General features: G+C 44.8%; 1 protein-coding gene across 1 annotated transcript in view; it reads left to right on the forward strand.

Annotated features, from left to right (window-relative positions):
* CHD5 (chromodomain helicase DNA binding protein 5) overlaps positions 1-19,080 on the forward strand; it is a 148,745-nt gene that overhangs the window by 35,770 nt on the left and 93,895 nt on the right. Inside the window, exon 2 of the mRNA XM_027843956.1 lies at positions 8,565-8,755. Within this exon, the coding sequence (XP_027699757.1) occupies positions 8,565-8,755 (191 nt within the window). The remainder of the gene's footprint in view (positions 1-8,564; positions 8,756-19,080) is intronic.

Genomic DNA, 19,080 nt, shown 5'->3' on the forward strand with positions numbered 1-19,080 from the left:
GAGAGAGAGAGAGAGAGAGAGAGAGAGAGAGAGAGAGAGAGAGAGATTGCTAGTTAGAAACCAGAGAGGTACTTTGGACTCCTATGTGTGATGCTGCCTTCTCTCTCTCTCCCATAGCGTATACATGTCTTGCAAATTCCTGTGTATTTCGTAGGCCATTTTAGAGGGATAAGTGTTTCCTACTGTACTTAAAAGCTACATCACTCAATCTAGTCTTGGTTTAAATACTATCTTGCTTTGGTTCTTAGATATTTTGGTTTGTGTGTTTTTAATTTCTTTTTTAAATGAAGAGAACACATTTTGTTGATGTGTGCTATATTTTGTTCTTACATTTCAAGTATTTACAGATTACCTCCAGTCTGTGAGAGATCTCTTGTAACAAAGTAAAACAAGTAAATAAAAACTAATAATACAATGACCTTATCTGAAAATGCCTGAAACATCCCACATCAGTGGCACACTCCGTCCCCTAACCTTTCTATTAAAAAATGAACAAAAATCTATTTCTTCTCCGTCCCACCCTTTGAACTGTTAGAAAAAAAGAAGAAAGAGCACATTCCTTGTTACTAATATGCATAATCAAGCAAAAACAAATTCCCTCAGTAGCTGTATACAAACATGTTATGTCTCGTTTTGCACCCTGTATCCGTCACCTCTCTGTCATGGACACCATGTTTCATCATTGGTCCTCTGGAATCATGAATGATCTTTGGATTGATTTTTAGTTCTTACAGCTTTCAAAGTTATTCGGTTTTTTATGGTGCTATTCTTGCTATTATATCAATTGTTCTACTCATTTCATTCTTTGCAAATTTTACCTTTTTGATATCACATTTATATGCTACAACTCACTCAGTCATTCATCAGTTGATGAGCATCTCCCTAATTTCCAGTTGTTTGCTACCACAAAAAAGAGCTGCTATAAATGTATTTTGTACATACAGGACATCTTCCTCTTTCTTTAATCTCTTTCAGATATAGACCTAGCAGTCATGTGGCTGGGTCATAGGGCATACACTGTTAGTGTATAATTTCAAATTCTTTCTAGAATGATTGTACCCATTCACAAGTCTACAAGGTCCATCAGTATGCCTGCTTCCCCACAGCCTCTCCAACTTTTATCATTTTCCCTTTTTGTCACCTTGGCCACTCTGATGTGAGTAGGAGGTGGAATCACTTTAATTTGCATTTTTCTAATTAATATTAGATATGTAGTGATTTGCTTCTAGTTGTACAGAATTGTCTACATAAATCTCATCTCCATAACTAAATTGGAGTAAGGTGAAGCCCGAGTTTAAATCCTAGCTCACAGTACTTAAGATGTGACTTTGGACAAATGCCTTAACGTCTCTGATGTTCGGTTTACTTATCTGTATGTACCACTCCTTGGCTACCCCCAAATTCAGCATGACTAGGGTGATAACTAACCCATGGTGAGCACCAACCGGAAGTGATACTCTATCATTGAGTATATCAAAGACACAAATCCAATAGCTAATCACTTAATTGAAACATGAAACATCACTTTCAAGGAAAGTAATCAAATGGTAAAACATTTTCACTGCTCATTTACAAGGGGTTCAAATCTCTTACACAGGAGTAAAGTCAAAATCTAATTCCCCTTCAAACCTCTTAAGACTTAGTGTATCAGAAGGACACAATCACTTTGCAACTTACAGTCTATGTAGTGGAAGTTGGTAATGTAGTTCATTCTGCTTTTTGGAGTCTTTCCCAGCAATCCCTCTGGGGACACTGTAGCCATCATCACAGTCCAGACAGGATGCGGGCATTCAGGATACCATCACTCTTTCCCCATGTAGTCATCTTTCTCTCTCTCTCTCTCTCTCTCTCTCTCTCTCTCTCTCTCTCTCTCTCTCTCTCTCTCTCTCTTTATTTCTCTCTCTCTCTCTCTCTATCTGGGTCACAACTCTGTGGCTTGCTGCCCCCATCCTACCTTCTCAGTTCTCACAACCCTGCTTTGCTTACTTGGATTTCCATATTAAGCTCTGTCACACTACTTAGCTCAGTTTCCCTTCGTTTCTTCTCTTCATGTGGTTGCCATAATGCTCCACCTCACACATCCAGAACATCCAACACAATGCACTCCCCACCCCCCTGGAAGTTCTACGTTCTAGAGCTTTCTCCAATGAATAGGAGCTACCTCATCTTACAACTCTGGATAGCTAGAGCCATCTTAGAGAACTACAATTAAGGACAAAGGCATTCTGCCAATATTATATCCTCCTCCACCCCCTTGGTAAAAAAGAAAATACAAAAATTACAGTCCCTGCAAATTACAATGGGTGTTACATCTGTACGAAAACATGAACATTTGATAATTGGCATACAGCACAGTCACATACAATTTTCTTAAATACATGACATGTATTCAGGCACATAGTATATATAGCAAGGTAACATATAGGAGACCAAACACATAGGTCACATACAGGAGAAAGAATACATCTGGAGTCAAATCGCAACTCTACCTCTTACTATGTGACTTTGGGCGAGTCAACTGTTTTTGGGCCTCAGTTTCCTCATCTGTAAAATCATGAGGTTAGACATGATGACCTCTTAGGTCCCTTCAAAGGTTTATCCTAGATTTAGAGCCAGAAGGGATCTTAGAAAGGCAGCCAGGTGGCACAGTGGATAGAGCACCAGGCCTGGAGTCAGGAAGACCTGAATTCAAATCTGGCCCCAGATACTTACTAGCTGTGTGACCCTGGGCAAGTCACTTCACCCTGCTTGCCTCAGTTTCCTCATCTGTAAAATGAGCTGGAGAAGGAAATGGCAAACCACTCCAGTATCGTTGTCAAGAATACCCCAGATGGGGTCACAAAGAATTGGATATGATTGAAACGACTAAACAACAACAACTAATCAGTCAATCAATCAACAAGCCAAGCATGGGAGGGAACATTATTGCTAGATTTCCCATGAATGAGTTAGGGGGATGGATGGCTCTCTTTCCCCCTACCCTATAGCTGTTCCTTGTCCTCAAGGAACTTCTACTCTAATGGAAGAGACAATGTATATCTAGGCATCTATCTAGCTATGTCTGTATATCTATGTATGACTTTAGCTGCCCAAAGTTGTGAGATGGTAGAGCTCCTATTTAGTGGAACTCTCCCAGGGAGCCTGGAACTGAGCACAGAGATTGCATGAGGCTGTGATAAGTTAGAAAAAGAAAATATGGATGGTCCATATATGATATATAGGACAAGATAAATAGAAAATAGAAATAGATCTATAATACTACAGCTGGCTATCTGCAGATATATAGGGCTATGGCCTAAATCATCCTATGTGTTATATATTGGGCCAAGGAATCATGGAGGCAATGTGGGTATAATGACTTTAGAGTCAGAATGCATTAAATTAGATTATAGATCTGCCACTTACTACCTATATGACCTTGGATGAGTCATTTGACCCTTCCTTCCTTCCTTCCTTCCTTCCTTTCTTTCACTAAGAACAGGTTGCTGCCTTCCCACTCTCTTCTCTTAGGGGCATCTTCTTCTCTGTATCAGTGCCTATTGTCTGAACTGGGTTCAATCTTGAGGGACCATGAGCACTTAGAAGAATCAGGCCAGGGTGAATTCCTTGGCCTGTTAGTGGTAACCATCTCTGATGCAAGGACTTTCCATATATGCTAGTCAGCTCCACATGAAGAACCTAGGACCTTTGGACCCATTATATGAGATACATACAAAGTAGACATAAAGTAACATAATGGGGAGGCCTTAGTACTTGTGAACTGGGGGTACCAGAAAAGACCTTCTGCAAAGGGTATTGTTTAATTTGGGTCTTGAAGGAAACCAAGGATTCTAAAAGTAGTCAAAGAGGAGGGGAGGGCATTCTGGGACAGCCAGTGCAAAGTCATGGAGTTGGGAGGTAGATATGTATAATGTATGATGGATAATAAATAGATCACTGTGATTGGGTCACAATGATGTGTAAAAAGACTAGAAAGATAGGTCAGGGTCAGGATGTGAAGAGCTTTAGGCATAAGTTAAACAGAGGAGTTTATCTTTGATTCTTGAGGATCAGTGCCTGGCACATACTGTAGTAATCGGTTGATAGATAGAGGTCATAGTGAGACTACAGTTTATTGAGTTGGGGTGGGTCAGACCTGTGCACTAGGAAAATCATAGAATTATCATGGGATCATAACTTTAGGGCTAAAGATATTTCTGAGATCATCTCATCCAAATCCCTCATTTTACAGATGAGGAAACTGAGGCAGAGAGAGCAAGGGACTCACCCAACGTCGTATAGGTAGTGGCAGACCTAGAGTCCAACCTGATGTATTCAGGCTCTAAAGCCATGGCACCACATTGCCTCCATGTTCCTTTGACCCAGTGCATAACACATAGGATGAGTTAGACCATAGCCCTTGAACTGCAAGGGACCTCAGAGGTCCAAACCCCTTCATTTTACAAATGAGGACATTGAGGCTCACAGGTAGTGAGAGAGATAGGGTTAGAATCCAGGTGCTTTGACTTCAAATCCAGTGCTCTTTCCCCTGTACTATGTTATCTTTTAGTATCACGGTAGCATATAGTTGGGCAAATACAGAGTCCATTTGCCATATTTAGTTCCTGGACTAGGTACGCATCACACACACTTCATATTCTGAGGTATAACCCCCTTTCCTATATGTTAGATGAACACTGGATGGATGGTTCTGGGAATGCTGTTCATTCAGCACCCTCAGCCCCACTGCCCTGGAGTCTCAATCCTGAGTCCCTGGGACTATCATTAACTTTGTCTCCTAGTGAATCAGGCTTTGTGGTTGGCCTTTGTGACTCGATAATATAACTAGCATTCGTAGAGCACTCGAGGGTTTGCAAAGTACCATAATATGTTATCATTTAATCCTCTCAACAACCCTGTGTGGTAGGTGCTTTCATTATCCCCATTTTACAGATGAGGAAACTGAGGCCACCCATCATAATAATAATAATAACTAGCATTTACATGGACAGCTAGGTGGCACAGTGGATGGAATGCTGGGCTTGGAGTCAGAAGGACCTGACCTTATATCTGGCCTCAGGCACCTAGTAGATGTGTGACCCTAGGAAAGTCACTTAACCCTGTTTGCCCCAGTTTCCTCATCTGTACAATGAGCTGGAGAAAGAAATGGCAAACCACTCCAGGATCTCTGCCAAGAAAACCCCAAATGGAGTCACAAAGAATTGGACACGACTAAAATGATCGAACAACAACTAGCATTTATATAGCCTTCTAGAGTTTGCAAAGTGCTATACACGTGTTATTTCATTTGATCCTCCCAACAACCCTGTGTGGTAGGTTCTATCATTGTCTCCACTTTACAGATAAGGAGACTGAGGCTATCCTCCCTTACCTCCCTTCTGGAGAGAGGAACTCTTCTACCTGGGGCAGACCGGGCACTGTTCTTTGACATTCGAGAGAATCCCAATGTACAGTTTCCTAACATTGCAGATTCTCTCTGTAAGGACCATCCATGTCATCATCATCATCATCATCATCATCATCATCATCATCATCTTCCTCCTCTTCCTCCTCCTCCTCTTCCTTATCACAGCCTCATGCAATTATGCAGCCTCAGTTGCAGACTCTCAGAGAGAGTCCCACTGAATAGCAGCTCTACCATCTTACAACTTTGGGCAGCTAAAGTCACCCTGGAGAATTTTCATTAAAGGAAGAGTCATATTAGATGGAATAGTAGATAAGAGAGCTGGACTGGAGACAGGAAGACCCGAGTTCAAATCGTGCTTCAGACACTGACTAGTTGTGTGGCCCTGGGCAAGTTACTTAACCATTATCAGCCTCAATTTCCACATCTGTAAAATGGGGGCAATAATAGCACCTATCTATCTCTGGGGTTTCTATGAGGAACAACTAAGATGATATTTGTAAAGCACCTTGCAAACCTTAAAACATTATTCAAATGTTAAGCTGCTGTTATATTGCATATAAACAGGGAGGGATAATTTAATTAATTATCTACTTCTCAGGTAGCTTTCCAGTGAAGAAAGTGATTAGTAAGCTTCTTAAAGCCTGATAGAAATGTGAGTTAATTCTATTGTGGCCTTCACTGTGTCTCCTGTAAAGCCTGGCACACGGCTGAGTACATACCCTGCTATATTGCCTGTGCTTAAGAAATAGTGATTGATTGATAGTGTGAGGTTCCTTAAGGTCACTGTGCTAAGTTGGTACATGTGGGGGTGGGGGTAGAGGATGAGGTCCTTGAGGTGACAGGCTGCTGTCAGGGTCTAGGGAAGGTAGTGGCTTAGTGGAAAGAATACTGACCATAGAGCCAGGGGGCCTGGGTTCAAATCCCACATCTCTGTGACCTTAGGCAAATCACTTCAACCTCCTTGGGCCTCAGTTTCCTCATCTGCAAAAGGAGAGGGTTTGACCAGATGGCCCCTAAGGTCCCTTCCAGCCCTAAATCTATGATCTTAAGGGAATGGTGATGGACAGTTAGGAAGTGGAGAGGAGTATCAGGGCTGGTGTGAAAGGAAAGGGAAATGGGACTAGAGGTTAAATGCCAGCATAATTTCCTAAAGTATATTGCCACTCACTACCTCAAGAATCTTCAATGACTCCATAATGCCCCCAGAATAAAATAAAGATTTCATAGTCTTTATAGCAGTTAAAAACTTCACAGTTTGGCCCTGGCTTGCCTTCCGGGATTATTTCACATTCCTCCTTCTCATGCACTTGATATTCTAGTCCAACTGTCCTCCTTCCTGTTCCCTACTCTCTCTTATCTCTGGACCCTCAAACAGGTGCTTTGCACTCCCAGGCTGCACTTCTTTCTCACCTCTGATCTGAATCCTAAATGTCATTCAAGGCTCAGAGCAGATGGCCATCTCAAACTCAACGTCTTTACTGATCTACCCAGTGGTTGGTGCTCTCTCCATCCCCAAATTACTTTGTTTTTGTTTGCCTGTAGTAGCTGGACAACCCTTCACATGTGGATCCTTATAAAAACAACCTTTTTTTTGGGTCAGTGGATCAGTACCCATTCAAGACTGTAGTTCAGAGCCCCCAGCAATGTAATTCCTTTTACCGTCCAATAAGAAAGGACATTAGTTCAAAGTAAGAGATGTAATCAATACACACATGCAGAACATGTGTGACTAAGGGAACATGCCTAGAGGGCACATATGTAGGGAACAAGTATGAGTAGGTGTGCCTTTATTCACATTTCTTTGTTTGCAATTTAAAAATTCATATTTTAAAATTTGCAATAAAAACATTCACATTTCCTTATTCCTGTCCTCATTTCTCACCTGGCTGCACTACTTTGGGACTTCTTTGGTTTTCCCACCAAGCCTCTGCAGCTTGCACCTGCTCCCTCCTTTCCCCCTTCTTTTGGTAAATTATCTTCCTTCATTAGATTGTAAGCTCCTTGAGGGCAGGGACTATCTTTCTTTTTTTTGCATTTGTATCTCCAGCATTTAGCATACTGCCAAGCATTTAGTAGGTGCTTAATAAATGTTTGTTGACTGACTTGTGCCAGAGACCTTGTGTTCAGTATACACACATGGAGGGTAGATACATGTAGAGAAAAACATGCTGCAGATGTGTGTGGGGTCAGGGTAACCAACTGCTCTGATGCTATAGAGTTGCTGATATCGTCTAGTGATGTTAGTGCACTGTGTTTTCTTCTTGGTGCCTCAGAATTTCATTCCCATTTTGCATTAGGTATTATGTCACCTTCACTGGTCTTCTTCACTGGTTGCTGAGTTGCTCTCTCTTGTCTTGTCAAGAGCCTCAGCTCTTCAGGGCCGTTTGCTGGTCTCTCTGCTCCCATCTACTCAGATTTAGTGTCTAGAAAGCCTTTCTGACTAGGCTAGGTTGAAACTTTTTTAGTGTATAGCTCTGACGCTATGAGATACTATCCCTAGCTAGGAACTCCCTCCCCCCCCTCAAAAAAAAGAATAATCCCAGGCTAACATTAATTCTATTCTTTTAACTATTTCTTTGTCCTCTGGTGGTTCCAGACAACTATCTGACTTAAGGTTAGAAAAACCCCTTCTAATTCCTGTTTAACATCTGAATGTGAGGGAACTTGCACTCCCCCCAAAAAACTGCACAGAGGAGCTAAGTGGAGACTGGGGTGATAAAGCCCACCTCACTTATCTTCTTTGGCTGTTGGTATGCAAATAAATTTGGGCAAGAATAGATTGACAAGGTGAAACACTTGGACTTCTTTCATCTGGCAGATCTGCCTCTTTCGTTTAGCTCTGCTCAGCCCAGAAAGGGAGATCTCTTTAAAGTGCGTGTTGGAGACCTCAGTAGGCTCCTTGAGTCCTGGGGTTTATTTTTCTTCTTGTCTCTGTATTTCTGCCACCTATGTGTGAGGGCACATTAAATGAACTTAGGATGTGTTTGTTGAATTGGGAGAAGGGGAAAGCATCTGGGTCTGGGGAGGACTGGGAGAGAAGCAGATTGACTATGGGTCGGGGAGGTGTTGGAGGGAAAGCATGGAAAGGTAGGAGGGAAATGTGAATTTGCTTTTAGAGGTGATGGCTAATTCCTGATCCATCCACACCCCTTCCTAGGACTTTCTCCTTACTCCTCGAAGGGCCTGAGTAACACCCCTGTCTTTTGGTTGCCTCCAGAAGAAGAGGATGGGGGCCTTGAAGGCCTGGAAGAATTTTATCCTGAGGAACCAGTGTGTGTTCCCAAGAAGAAGAAATCCAAGAAACTCAAGGAGAACAAGACATCTAAAGTAAAACGGAGAAAGAAAGAGGTACAAATATGGTCCCTTGGTGGGGGATGAGAAAGGCTTGAAACTGGGGACCAGGGACATAAATCAATGTTGGCAGATCCAGGCAGGCTCTGGCCATCAGTGTAGCTCTTGTTTCTTTGTCTACATCGATACAAAATAATTAGTTCAACTAATGGAAAGGCAGGTTAATTTGAGTTGAAAGCAGAACAAACTGGGAGGCTGGAGAATTGGATTCTAGACCTAACTAGCTGTGTGACCCTGGGGGACTTAGTTCCCCTCTCTGGGTCTCATTTTTCTCATATGAATCATAGACCTTGGACTGGAAAAGGGACTTCAGAGTCTTTCTAGTCAAACCTTTCATTTTACAGATGAGGAAACTGAGGTCTGAGGCAGCTGAGTGATCTGCCCAAGGTCATTCAGTTGATAAGTGTCATAGGCAGGATCTGAACCCAGGTCCTCTGATTCCTAAGCCAGGGCGCTTTCCACTGTAGCAGGCTGAGCTAGTGGATTTAAAATATTTAGAAAATAATATAGATGCTATTATATATAACCCCTTAGTCTGAGGACGCTGTTGGGTGCTGTCCTCTGTCTTGATCAGACCCCCGTCTTTAATACAATATTCAGTCTGGGTGCCATATAAGGAGGGAGGACGGTGATAAGCTGGAGACTCAGGATGATGGAGGGGTGAGACATGCCTTTCCTCTAAGTCCCAACTAAAATCCCTTCTTTTACCGGAAATCTTTTTTTTTCTTTTTGGTGAGGCAATTGGGGTTAAGTAACTTGCCCAGGATCACACAGCTAGTAAGTGCCATGTGTCTGAGACCAGATTTGAACTCAGGTCCTCCTGACTCCAAGGCCAGAGCCCTATCCACTGTGCCACCTAGCTGCCCCTTTTTACTGAAAATCTTCCCCACAATTCAAGCACCTCCCCTCATTCATTATTTCTCATTTGTCCTGTATATAGCTTGCTTTATATATTTGTTTGCTTGTTGTCTTCTCCATTAGATTGTAAGCTCCTTGAGGGCAGGGATTTGTCTTTTGCCTCTTTATGTATCTCCAACACTTAGCACAGTGCCTGGCACATATTAACCTGGTGGTTAATAAATGTTGATCTGTTGTTCTGCTTGGCCCCCGAGGGAAGAACTAGAATTACTGTTGCCCAGAAGCAGATTTCAGCTTGATAGGAGTATTGGTGGGTTGGGTGGCTTCTCTTTCACTTAAGGTCTTGCATAGAGACTGGATGCCCATTTATTGGGGATGTTGTAGGAAGAATTCTGGCTGAGTCACGGGCTGACCGTGCTGGCCTCTGAATATAGGGGCTAGAAGGATGCCCTGGTGTAGGAGTCAGGAGGCTTGCTCCTGAATGTCGGAATCTAGTCTCTGGCCTACCCTGACCAGCCCACATGGTCATCCTCGCATTAAGACCCAGTCCTCCATCCATTCCCCTCATCTGCAGCTTTGTGAGCCCTTGACCAGGAAGGTCTGCAAGGCTCTGTACTGCAATGCAGCAACTGCTGATGCATCCTCCCCAGGCTGGCCCCCAGGGACGACTGTAAGTCTCCGCAACACATTTTAACCTCTAATGTTCCCTAGGCAGCTCTTTCTGTTGGGAGCCAGAAGGGCCCTTCTGTATTTATGTTCCCTCCTCATCCCGGTCCCATTTACCCTGATATCCCAAACAGTCCTGGAATCCCACTGGCTATCCTTAAGGCAGAACTTGGTGATTTTTGAATCTGGGTCAGAACTCTGAATGAATGAATGAAAAGCATTTATTAAATGCTTACTATGTGTCAAGCGCCGTGCTAAGTGTGGGGGATGCATATAGTGAAAGCTAGACAATCCCTGCTCTTGAGGACCTCATGCTCTAACTGGGGGGCAAATAACAGCTTCAGGGAGGCTGGAAATGCCTTCAGGTGTTGAGAAGGCTGCAGGGGGGTGGATGGCAAGGCATGGAGAGCTTCACTTTATCCAGGTTGTTGAGAGGACAGCTCAGGGCTACTGTAGGACATCTCCAGCAGGGTGGATGGGGAGGTCCATTTCATCAGGAGTGGAGTTGTGGATTTCCATCCCCCTCAAATCTCGTGAGCAGTAAAGCAGTAAGGGGAAAAGCAAGGGGCTGGGGACCTGCATTCCATATAGATTCTGGGCCAAAGGCTGGGGGGAAGTCAAAGGGGGCAGGATGCTCTCTCTCCATTCACCTGCTCAAAAAAACCTTAGAGATCACTAGTCCATCCCCCTCATTTTATTGATAAAGGAAACTCCAATCCATAGACTTGTTCATGGTCAACTCAGCCTAGTAAATGTCAGAGGAGGACGCTGGGCAGAGCAGTGAGTGACTCACCCATATGAGAGTAGTTTTCTTAGGCAACTTCGGAAAAGAATGCTGGATTTGAAACCTGAAAACCCAGCTTCAAATCCTGGTTCCTCAACTTAACTCCCTGTGTGACCCTGGGCCAGTCTCTTCCTCTCTCTGGGGCTCAGAGTAACTCGCATGCCACTCTCCTCCAGAAAACTCTACTGTTAATGAGGCCATCTAGCCTACCCCTCTCTTTTTACAGATAAGGAAACTGAGACCCAAAGAGGAGAAATTATTTACCCAAGGTCACATCAGTAGTGCAGCAAGTAGGATTATGAACCCACATCTTCTGAATCCAGAATCTTCCTTTCCCAGGCTCTCTCCCTACTCTCAAGGCCTACCCCCCCAACACACACACACACACACACACACACACACACACACACACACACACACACACACACACAATCTGAGCACTGACCTCGTAGGGCTAACTGGAAGATTGAATGAGATCATGGACATTAAGCTTTAACTGTCACCTGTCTTGGTCCCCATCAGCCTCCTCCCTTCTCCTCTCCTTGTCTTTCCTCTCCTCTTCCTCCTTTCTCCTTCCTCCTCTTTTCTCCCTTTTCTTTTTTCCTCCTTCCCTCCTTTCCCCTCCTCCTCTTCCTCCCTCTTCTCCTCTCTCCTTCCCTCTCCTTCCTGGAGAACCTGAAAGAGTTGTCACTTTTGGAATCTTCTTTGGCCCTGGCAGGCCAGGAGAGGTGCCTGTCCTGTCCTGTTCTAGTGGCCAGAAAGCTGGGTCACTCGCCCGCCTGGTGCCTGGTGGGCAAATCATTCTCTCCCTCTCGGAGCCTCCCGAGGTTCCTTAACTGTAAGATGGGAATGATAGCAATTGCCTCCCAGCATTGTTAAAGGACTAAATAAAAGTGAGTTGTCATCAGTAACGTTAGTGATTATTGATATTAATGATCATTTTCTTCAAGCCTCCAGAGGTGGTAGATAGAAACGTAGTGCCTGGAGGGGACGAATGGAGGTGTGGCCCCGCAAACCCCATCTGCTGCCTTCTGCACTGGGAGGCAAGAGGGGCGCAGAGAGGAGAAGGCGAGGAGGGAGGGAAGGATTAAATGCTTGCAATGACTCTGGTCAGATTTCAAGGCTGGTCCCTGACTCCCCATCCTCTTCCCCCCCCTTCCCCTCCCCCTCTCCAAAAGTGGAGCACAATGGTTGCTGTTCCCGGAAGGAGGAGCGCCCACTGATCCAGCTGTGGATACCTTGGGCACCAGCTGCGGAGTCCTGGAGCTGCCCAGTCTCCTTTTGCATTTTAATTTCGCAGGCTGCGCCTCCGAGCCCCTCCCCCTAGCTGCGGCTCCCTCCCCTCTTCGGGATTTGTGTGCAGAAAGCTTGCTTTCTCCCATCTCCATCCTTCCCTGCTCTTCCCTCCCCTTCCCCAGCCTCCTTCTCCATAGCCTTCCTCCTCCTCGCCTTGCAGGCCCGGGGATGAGGAAGAAGCACATGGCCAGAGCCCGCTCCCCGCCCTCCCCCCGGCCCAGCCTTCTGCTTGAGACTGAAACCTCACGGAGCCCCAGCAGAAAGACTGGCCCCTCCAGTCTGCCGGGGCACCAGCGGGCTGATTACGCAATGCCTCCTCGCCCCTTTCACTGGAATCTAATAAAAAGACTTCCTACTTTTATTTTTTCCTCCCTCCAAGAACCTCCAAATATGTCCAAAATCTGTTCGAGGCCCCGGGAGAGGGAGGGTCTATATCTCATCATGTCACTTCATTGGATTTTAGTTCTCTTGAATATGCCCTCTTTCCCTCTCCCCTTACTCCCTTCGTACCTCTTCATCCTTTATTTCTCCTTCTCCCCTCTCCTCTTCCCTTTTTGCTCCCTCCCTTTCTTCTCCATCTCCTCCTCTTAGCCTCTTGAAGCCTTCCTTCCTCTCTTCTCTTCCTCCTTCTTTCTCCCTTCCTTACCCCTTGTTACCCTCCTCTATCTTCTTTTCACCTTTCCCCATCTCCCTTCTTCCTCTTCTCTTCCCCTTCTTTTCCCTCTCTCTTTGCCTTCCTCCCTTCCTCCTCTCCTCCCCTTCCTCTCTCTCCCTCCTTCTCTCTCTGTCTTTCTGTCTGTCGGTCTCTGTCTCTCTTTGTTTCATCCCTCCCCCTCCCTCTCTCTGTCTCTGTCTCTCTCCCCCTTTCTCCTTCTCCCTTCTTCCTCTTCCTCCACTTCCCCTATATTTTCCTAACTTAGCCTTGGTGTCCTTGAAGTTACAATGGAAAGAAATTTATGCCTGGCTCTTTGGAGGTAATGGAGAGCACAGCGTGATTTAGTGGGGAAAGAGCAGAAAGGGCATTGAATTTGGGGTCAGAGGACCTGGGTTCAAATCCTGGCTCTTGCCACTTACTTTCCCTTCCGAGTCCTTGTTTCCTTGACCATCCAACAAAGAGCCAGCACTTGGTGATCTCTGGACCCTTCCATATCTCAGTCTGAGATTCTGTTAAATGTCTCTGCACAGCCCTTTTATTTTCAAGATGAGTTGGCTTTTAAATCTATCTCCACTATTTTTTCCTTTGTACCTTGCAGATTTTTACTTCTAAAAGTAAGAGGCTAGTGGGGTGTGCAGGAAAGTCCTGGATTTGGAGGCAGGGGCCTGGTTGGAATCAGGCTTTGGCTGCTTCTTCCTTGTGGGGCCTTGGAGTCACTGCACCCTCTCTGTGCCTCAGCTTTTTCATCTGTAAGATGAGGAAGGTGGCCTAGATGTGCTCTCTGAGGTTCCAGTTCTAGATCCAGTACTCCCATCTTTAAAATGAATGGGTTGGGTTAGAGGGCCCATGAGGTCCCTTGTAGCTCAAATTCTAACGTCTTACGGGATTTTCACTGGAGATATCAGACTTTATATAAGACGTTAACATAGGCTTGAAAGTTTACAAAACCTTTTACTTACATTGTTTTATTTGGGTCTCACAACAGCCCTTAGATAATCAGCACTCCAGGTATTACTATTTGTACAGAAAAGGAAATTGAGGCACAGAGAGGTTAAGTCATTTGCCTAGAGTCATACAGCTAGGAATTGTCACAGGCAGGCAGGATTCAAACCCAGGTCTTCTCAACTCCAAGTCAGTGTTTTCTGAGAGGGTTAGCGTAGCTGATCTCTAAGACGCTTTCTGACTCTCTGTGTTCTAAGTGCCCTCCCAGCCCTGACATTCTCTTTTCTAAGATCCCTCCCAGCTCTGGCATTCCCTGTTCTAAGGGCCCTCCCAGCTCTGACATTCTTTGTTCTAAGGGCCCTCCCAGCTCTGACATTCTTTGTCCTAAGGCCCCTCCTAGCTCTGACATTCTCTGTTCTAAGGCCTTTCCTCACTGATATTCTGTGTTCTAAAGCCCTTTCCAGCTCTGAGATTCTCCATTCAAAACTCTCAGCTCTGACATGTTATGTTCTAAGACCTGTCTCAGCTCTGACATTCCATCTGCTGGGATGTGGGTGCAGGGCAGTTAATAGGCAGTGCTGCACTGGGCAAACCTGGTTATTATGCCCTTCTACCCACTTTACTATTTCACGGGGCTACTTTTGGCATTAAAATTTTACACCTGTTTTTCTGAGCCAAAAGGTGTAAGGTATTTGGTAAAGAATGACCGTCGCATTTATGACCTTCTTCTTCCCTCCCTCTCTCCTTTTTCCCCAAAACAAGGTTTTCCCTCATCTCATTCTGTGACCTGGGTTGCAATGAGCTTAGTCCTTCAGTCAGCTAATAAGCATTGATCATGCACCTACTATGTGCCAGACTACTATGTACTAAGTTCTGGGGATATAAAAAGAGGCAAAAGGCAGTTCCTGTCCTTGGAGACCCAGAACTCCCTCTGGGTTAAGAGGGGAATAATGGCTTCCCAGCTGATTCAGTTTCAAATGGGACACTACCAGCTTAGGTAGAAAGTGGAATATCGGTGAAAATGCTTCCTTACATTTCCAGAGCATTTTTCATCTTCTTTTGGGTTCAGAAGTCCTTATCTCTTCTTTATAATTGGTGGTGGCGGCGGCTGTCCTTTGTGTTCGAAGAGGACCAAAATGACATTACCATGCTGGAGTCAAGTTTTAGTGTGTCCGACTGTGGCTGATCAGACCAATATGAGCTCGGAATGTTCGACCACAGATGGGACACAAGTAGTCCTTTGGGTGGATTCTCTAAGTTTGCATATCTTGCTTTTCTCTTGAGTTATTTCAATTCTGCTTTGCTCATAGAGCACAGCACCTTTTCTGATATGGGCACGCCATGCTGAGCAGCCCTGTGCCAGTGTCTCCTGTGTCACACAATCAATTCCGAAGTTCTTTATAATTAGGGAGAGAATGGAGATCCCTTTTCCCATTTCGTGGATAGGGAAACAGAGATGCAGAGAGCAATCATATCATATGCTTCTAACAAAGTACTCTCCTTGAAATAACCCCGAGAATAAATACCTTGCCTATATTTTGTGTCTACTCATATGTGTATATCCTGGCCTCCTCCAATAGAGTGTAAGCTTCTTGAGGACAGGGACTATTTCACTTTTGTTTTTGTCGTAATCATTCAATCCACAAGCCCTTATTAAGTACAGGAACTGTCTTTTGCCTCTTTTTGCATCCCCAGTGCAATGCACAGTGCCTTGGGGGTTGCTAGAGGGCAAAGTGGAAGACCTGAGTTCAAATCTGACCTCAGATATTTACCATGTGACCTTGAGCAAATCATTTAACCTGTTTGCCTCAGTTTCCTCATTTGTAAAAAAAAAGAGGATAATAACACCCACCTCCTAGGGTGGTTGTGAGGATCAAGTGAAATAAAAACTGGAAAGAGTCTGGCACATAGTAAGTGCTATAGAAATGTTAGCTATTATTACATTATATTATTAAAGTATATTATATATTATTTATATATTATAACATTATACCATATATAATATACTTTATATTTTTATAATATATGATATAATTTAATATTATAAAATATTATTATTGCCTTTTGACTAAGTGCCATCTATGTGCCCACTCCAGTGCCAGTCACTGAGGCTACAAAGACAAAAATGAAACAATCCCAAACAACTGGCACAGTTCTAGGCACATAGTCAATCCTTACTAGATGTTTGATGACTGATTGATTGACGAGGAAACAGAAGGGTCACTTTGCTTCTGTCAGACCTGAAATTCATAGTCAGGCCTCTCTGCCTGGGTTCTTTTCCACAGTACTTTGCTGCCTACGAGACTGGTGTGCAGTGAACAAGAAAGCAAACCTGCATTAGAAAAGTAAACTTTCTGAATGTAGTGATTATTTAGAACATATCAGAACATTCTGTAGCTTCTGGGATTCTGAAGAGGCATGGCTCCATTTCACCTTGCTTCTGCACTGTCCAAATAATTCCTGATCATCATCCTGGATGTCCAAACAACTTCATTGGCTACCAGTCAGCTTCACCCCAGGATGGAACCGATGGACCCCTTGAACCCTTGAAGTTCAAGCTTAGACATATCTGTTTTGAGGCTTTGAGATTGTTTGGTCATCCATTCAGGAAAAGGAACCACAAAGTGGGAAAGCAGCTGGGGGCCCATGCACCAGTTCATCTGGTTGAGTCCCCTGCTCTAACTGCCAACTGGTGCATTTGCCCTGACGCCAGGGTAGAGTGAGACTAGCCCTCGACTACCCTTTACGGAAGTCTCGGAGTTATGTGCTACATACATCGTCATGTGGGAGTCTAAAGAAAAGGATGAGCCAGAAATTGTCTTTCATTAACTGTTCTCTGATCATCCACAAGTCCATTCATTGGGTGAACCACCACATGGCCAGAACCAGCCATGAAATCTGTCTTTTCCAGTATGACTGAATGCTGAGGGAGCCAGCCAGAACTAGGAAGGGCAGCTGGAGTATAGTCCATGGATAAGCCCATGTTCCTTTCCAGAGGGAGCAATATGGTTGTGTACCAGGGCAGAGAGGGAAAGCATCCTTATTCTGAATGATTGAAGTTAGAGCTGGAAGGGACCTGACCTTAGAGACCATTTAGTCCAAGACCTTTATGTTACATACTGGGAAAGCTAGGAAGTGACGGAATGAAGATCTGAGCCCTGGTCCTCTGATGCCAGGTCTGCTGCTCATTCCCTAGCATCATGCCTTCTGGGCCTCCCAGCTCCAGACACAAAGCAGGTCAGTCCGATTTGCCAATCCAGGATCTAACAAATCCAGGGCATTCAGAGCCACCCTACAGGCACAATCCATACCTGCCCAGGTCAGTGTGGCATCTTCTCCCTGGGCTGGAGCTTCTCCAGTATCTGCCGGCAGGCCTCCCTCTTACTCCTGTTGTCTGGCAGATTGTTGGTTTTTCTTCATCTTCTCCTTACAGGGGCACAGATCTCAGCTTGGAACCCTGCCCGTGGCCCTTGGCCTTGTTTACGTGGAGAGTTAGTGGGACAGCTTTCTGGTCTCCAGCCATGGAGCCTCTTGCTGTGGAGGGTGGGGGGCCAGGAAAGGAGGCAGTCTAGACAAGAGGGAGTAATAAAGTGCATTTATAATGACCGATGGCTGGAAGGAGTTCTCTACTTGGAGGACAAGGTGATTCAGTCTATGTCATAAGTGTCCAGAAAACTCAGAGGTGAATTCACAGTCCAATGAATGCATTATCTTTTTTTTTTTTGCCCCTTTTATGGTAAAATCGGGCTTTCTGTTTGACAGACATACAATGCCAGGCCCATCTCAGGTCATCTGCCCCCTCCTCTCTCCTTCTCTCCCTCTGTTTCTTTCCCTTTTCTTCCCCTCTTTCCTTCCTTTTCTCTCTCTTCTCCCCCTTCTCTCCCTCCCTCTTCTCTTTCCCTCTCTCTCCTCTCTCTTATTCTCCCTCTTTCTCTCTCCTTCCCTCTCCCTCTTTTTTCCTTTCCTCTCTTCTCCCTTCCTCCCCTCCTCTCTCTTTCTTTCTCCTTTCCTCTCCTTCTCCCCCTCCTTATTTCTCTCCCTCTCTTTTTCCCTTTCTCTCCCTCCCCCTTCTCCCTCCTTTTCTCTCTCTCCTTCCCTCTCACTCTCTTTTCTCTCCTTTCCTCTCTTTCCCCCCCACTCTCCCTCCCTCCTGTCTCTCTCCTTCCCTCACCCCCTCTTTCCTTCCTTTCCTCTCTCTTCTCCCTCCTTCCCCTCTCTTCCTCTTTATCCTCCCCTTTCTTTCTCTCTCCCCTTCCCTTCCTCCCCCTTCTCTCTCCTCTCCTTTCCTCTTTTGCTTTGTTTTCTTCATTTCTCCATTTCATCTATGCCCTATTTTCTATACCGTCCTGACTTCTGTTTTATTAATTTCTTGTACTCTTTCCACTCTCATTATCTGTCTAGACTTAAACATCTCTGTCTTCCTTGTCTCTCCAGATTTCCCCATTTCTACATCACAAAATACCTTTTTCTCCCTGTATCTCAGTCTCTGAATGACTCTATCCCCAATTCTCTTTCTGTGTCCCTATCTCTGCCTTTAATAATCTCTCATTATCTCTGCCTTTCCCCCTCCCCTGCCCCCCTCACCTGTCCTATAATTTCTGTTTTATGAATTTGTTGCATTTGGGGAGTATGTCCTCTCTTTCTCCCTACACCCTCCTCTCTTCAGAGATGCTTTGCCATGGCCATCTTTAGGTGAAGAGCCTGGGGGTGAATTTGAACCTGTCAGATATCAAAGTTGGTCAGACCTGTATTTCCCCCATGGCTGAGAACATATAGTGAAAGAAACAAATGGATATGACCCAGAGAATCAAAGAAAATCACGGATTGAAACTGAGGGAAGAGGCACCTGCTGCTGAAACCCCCCCCCCCCAAAGGGAGATCACACCTCCCATCAGGGGACTCAGTTTCATTTTGGCTGTAAGATTGTGGGTCTTGAATGTGGGAATAGGAAAAACTGCATTTGATTGGACCCAGAAATTAGGTAAACCCTATCCTGAGTTTGTATCTGGTGTTTGGTTAGGAGCTTGAGTGAAAACTTGTGAGACTCAGTCCTGTCTTTTTCTGTAGGGATTAGATTCTCAAAAGAGAATTGAAGAGACCTTCTCTCTCCTTCCTTCTGCC

The sequence above is a fragment of the Vombatus ursinus genome, unplaced genomic scaffold (assembly GCF_900497805.2).
Source record: "Vombatus ursinus unplaced genomic scaffold, bare-nosed wombat genome assembly UNPS02014932.1, whole genome shotgun sequence".
NCBI lineage: Eukaryota > Metazoa > Chordata > Mammalia > Diprotodontia > Vombatidae > Vombatus > Vombatus ursinus.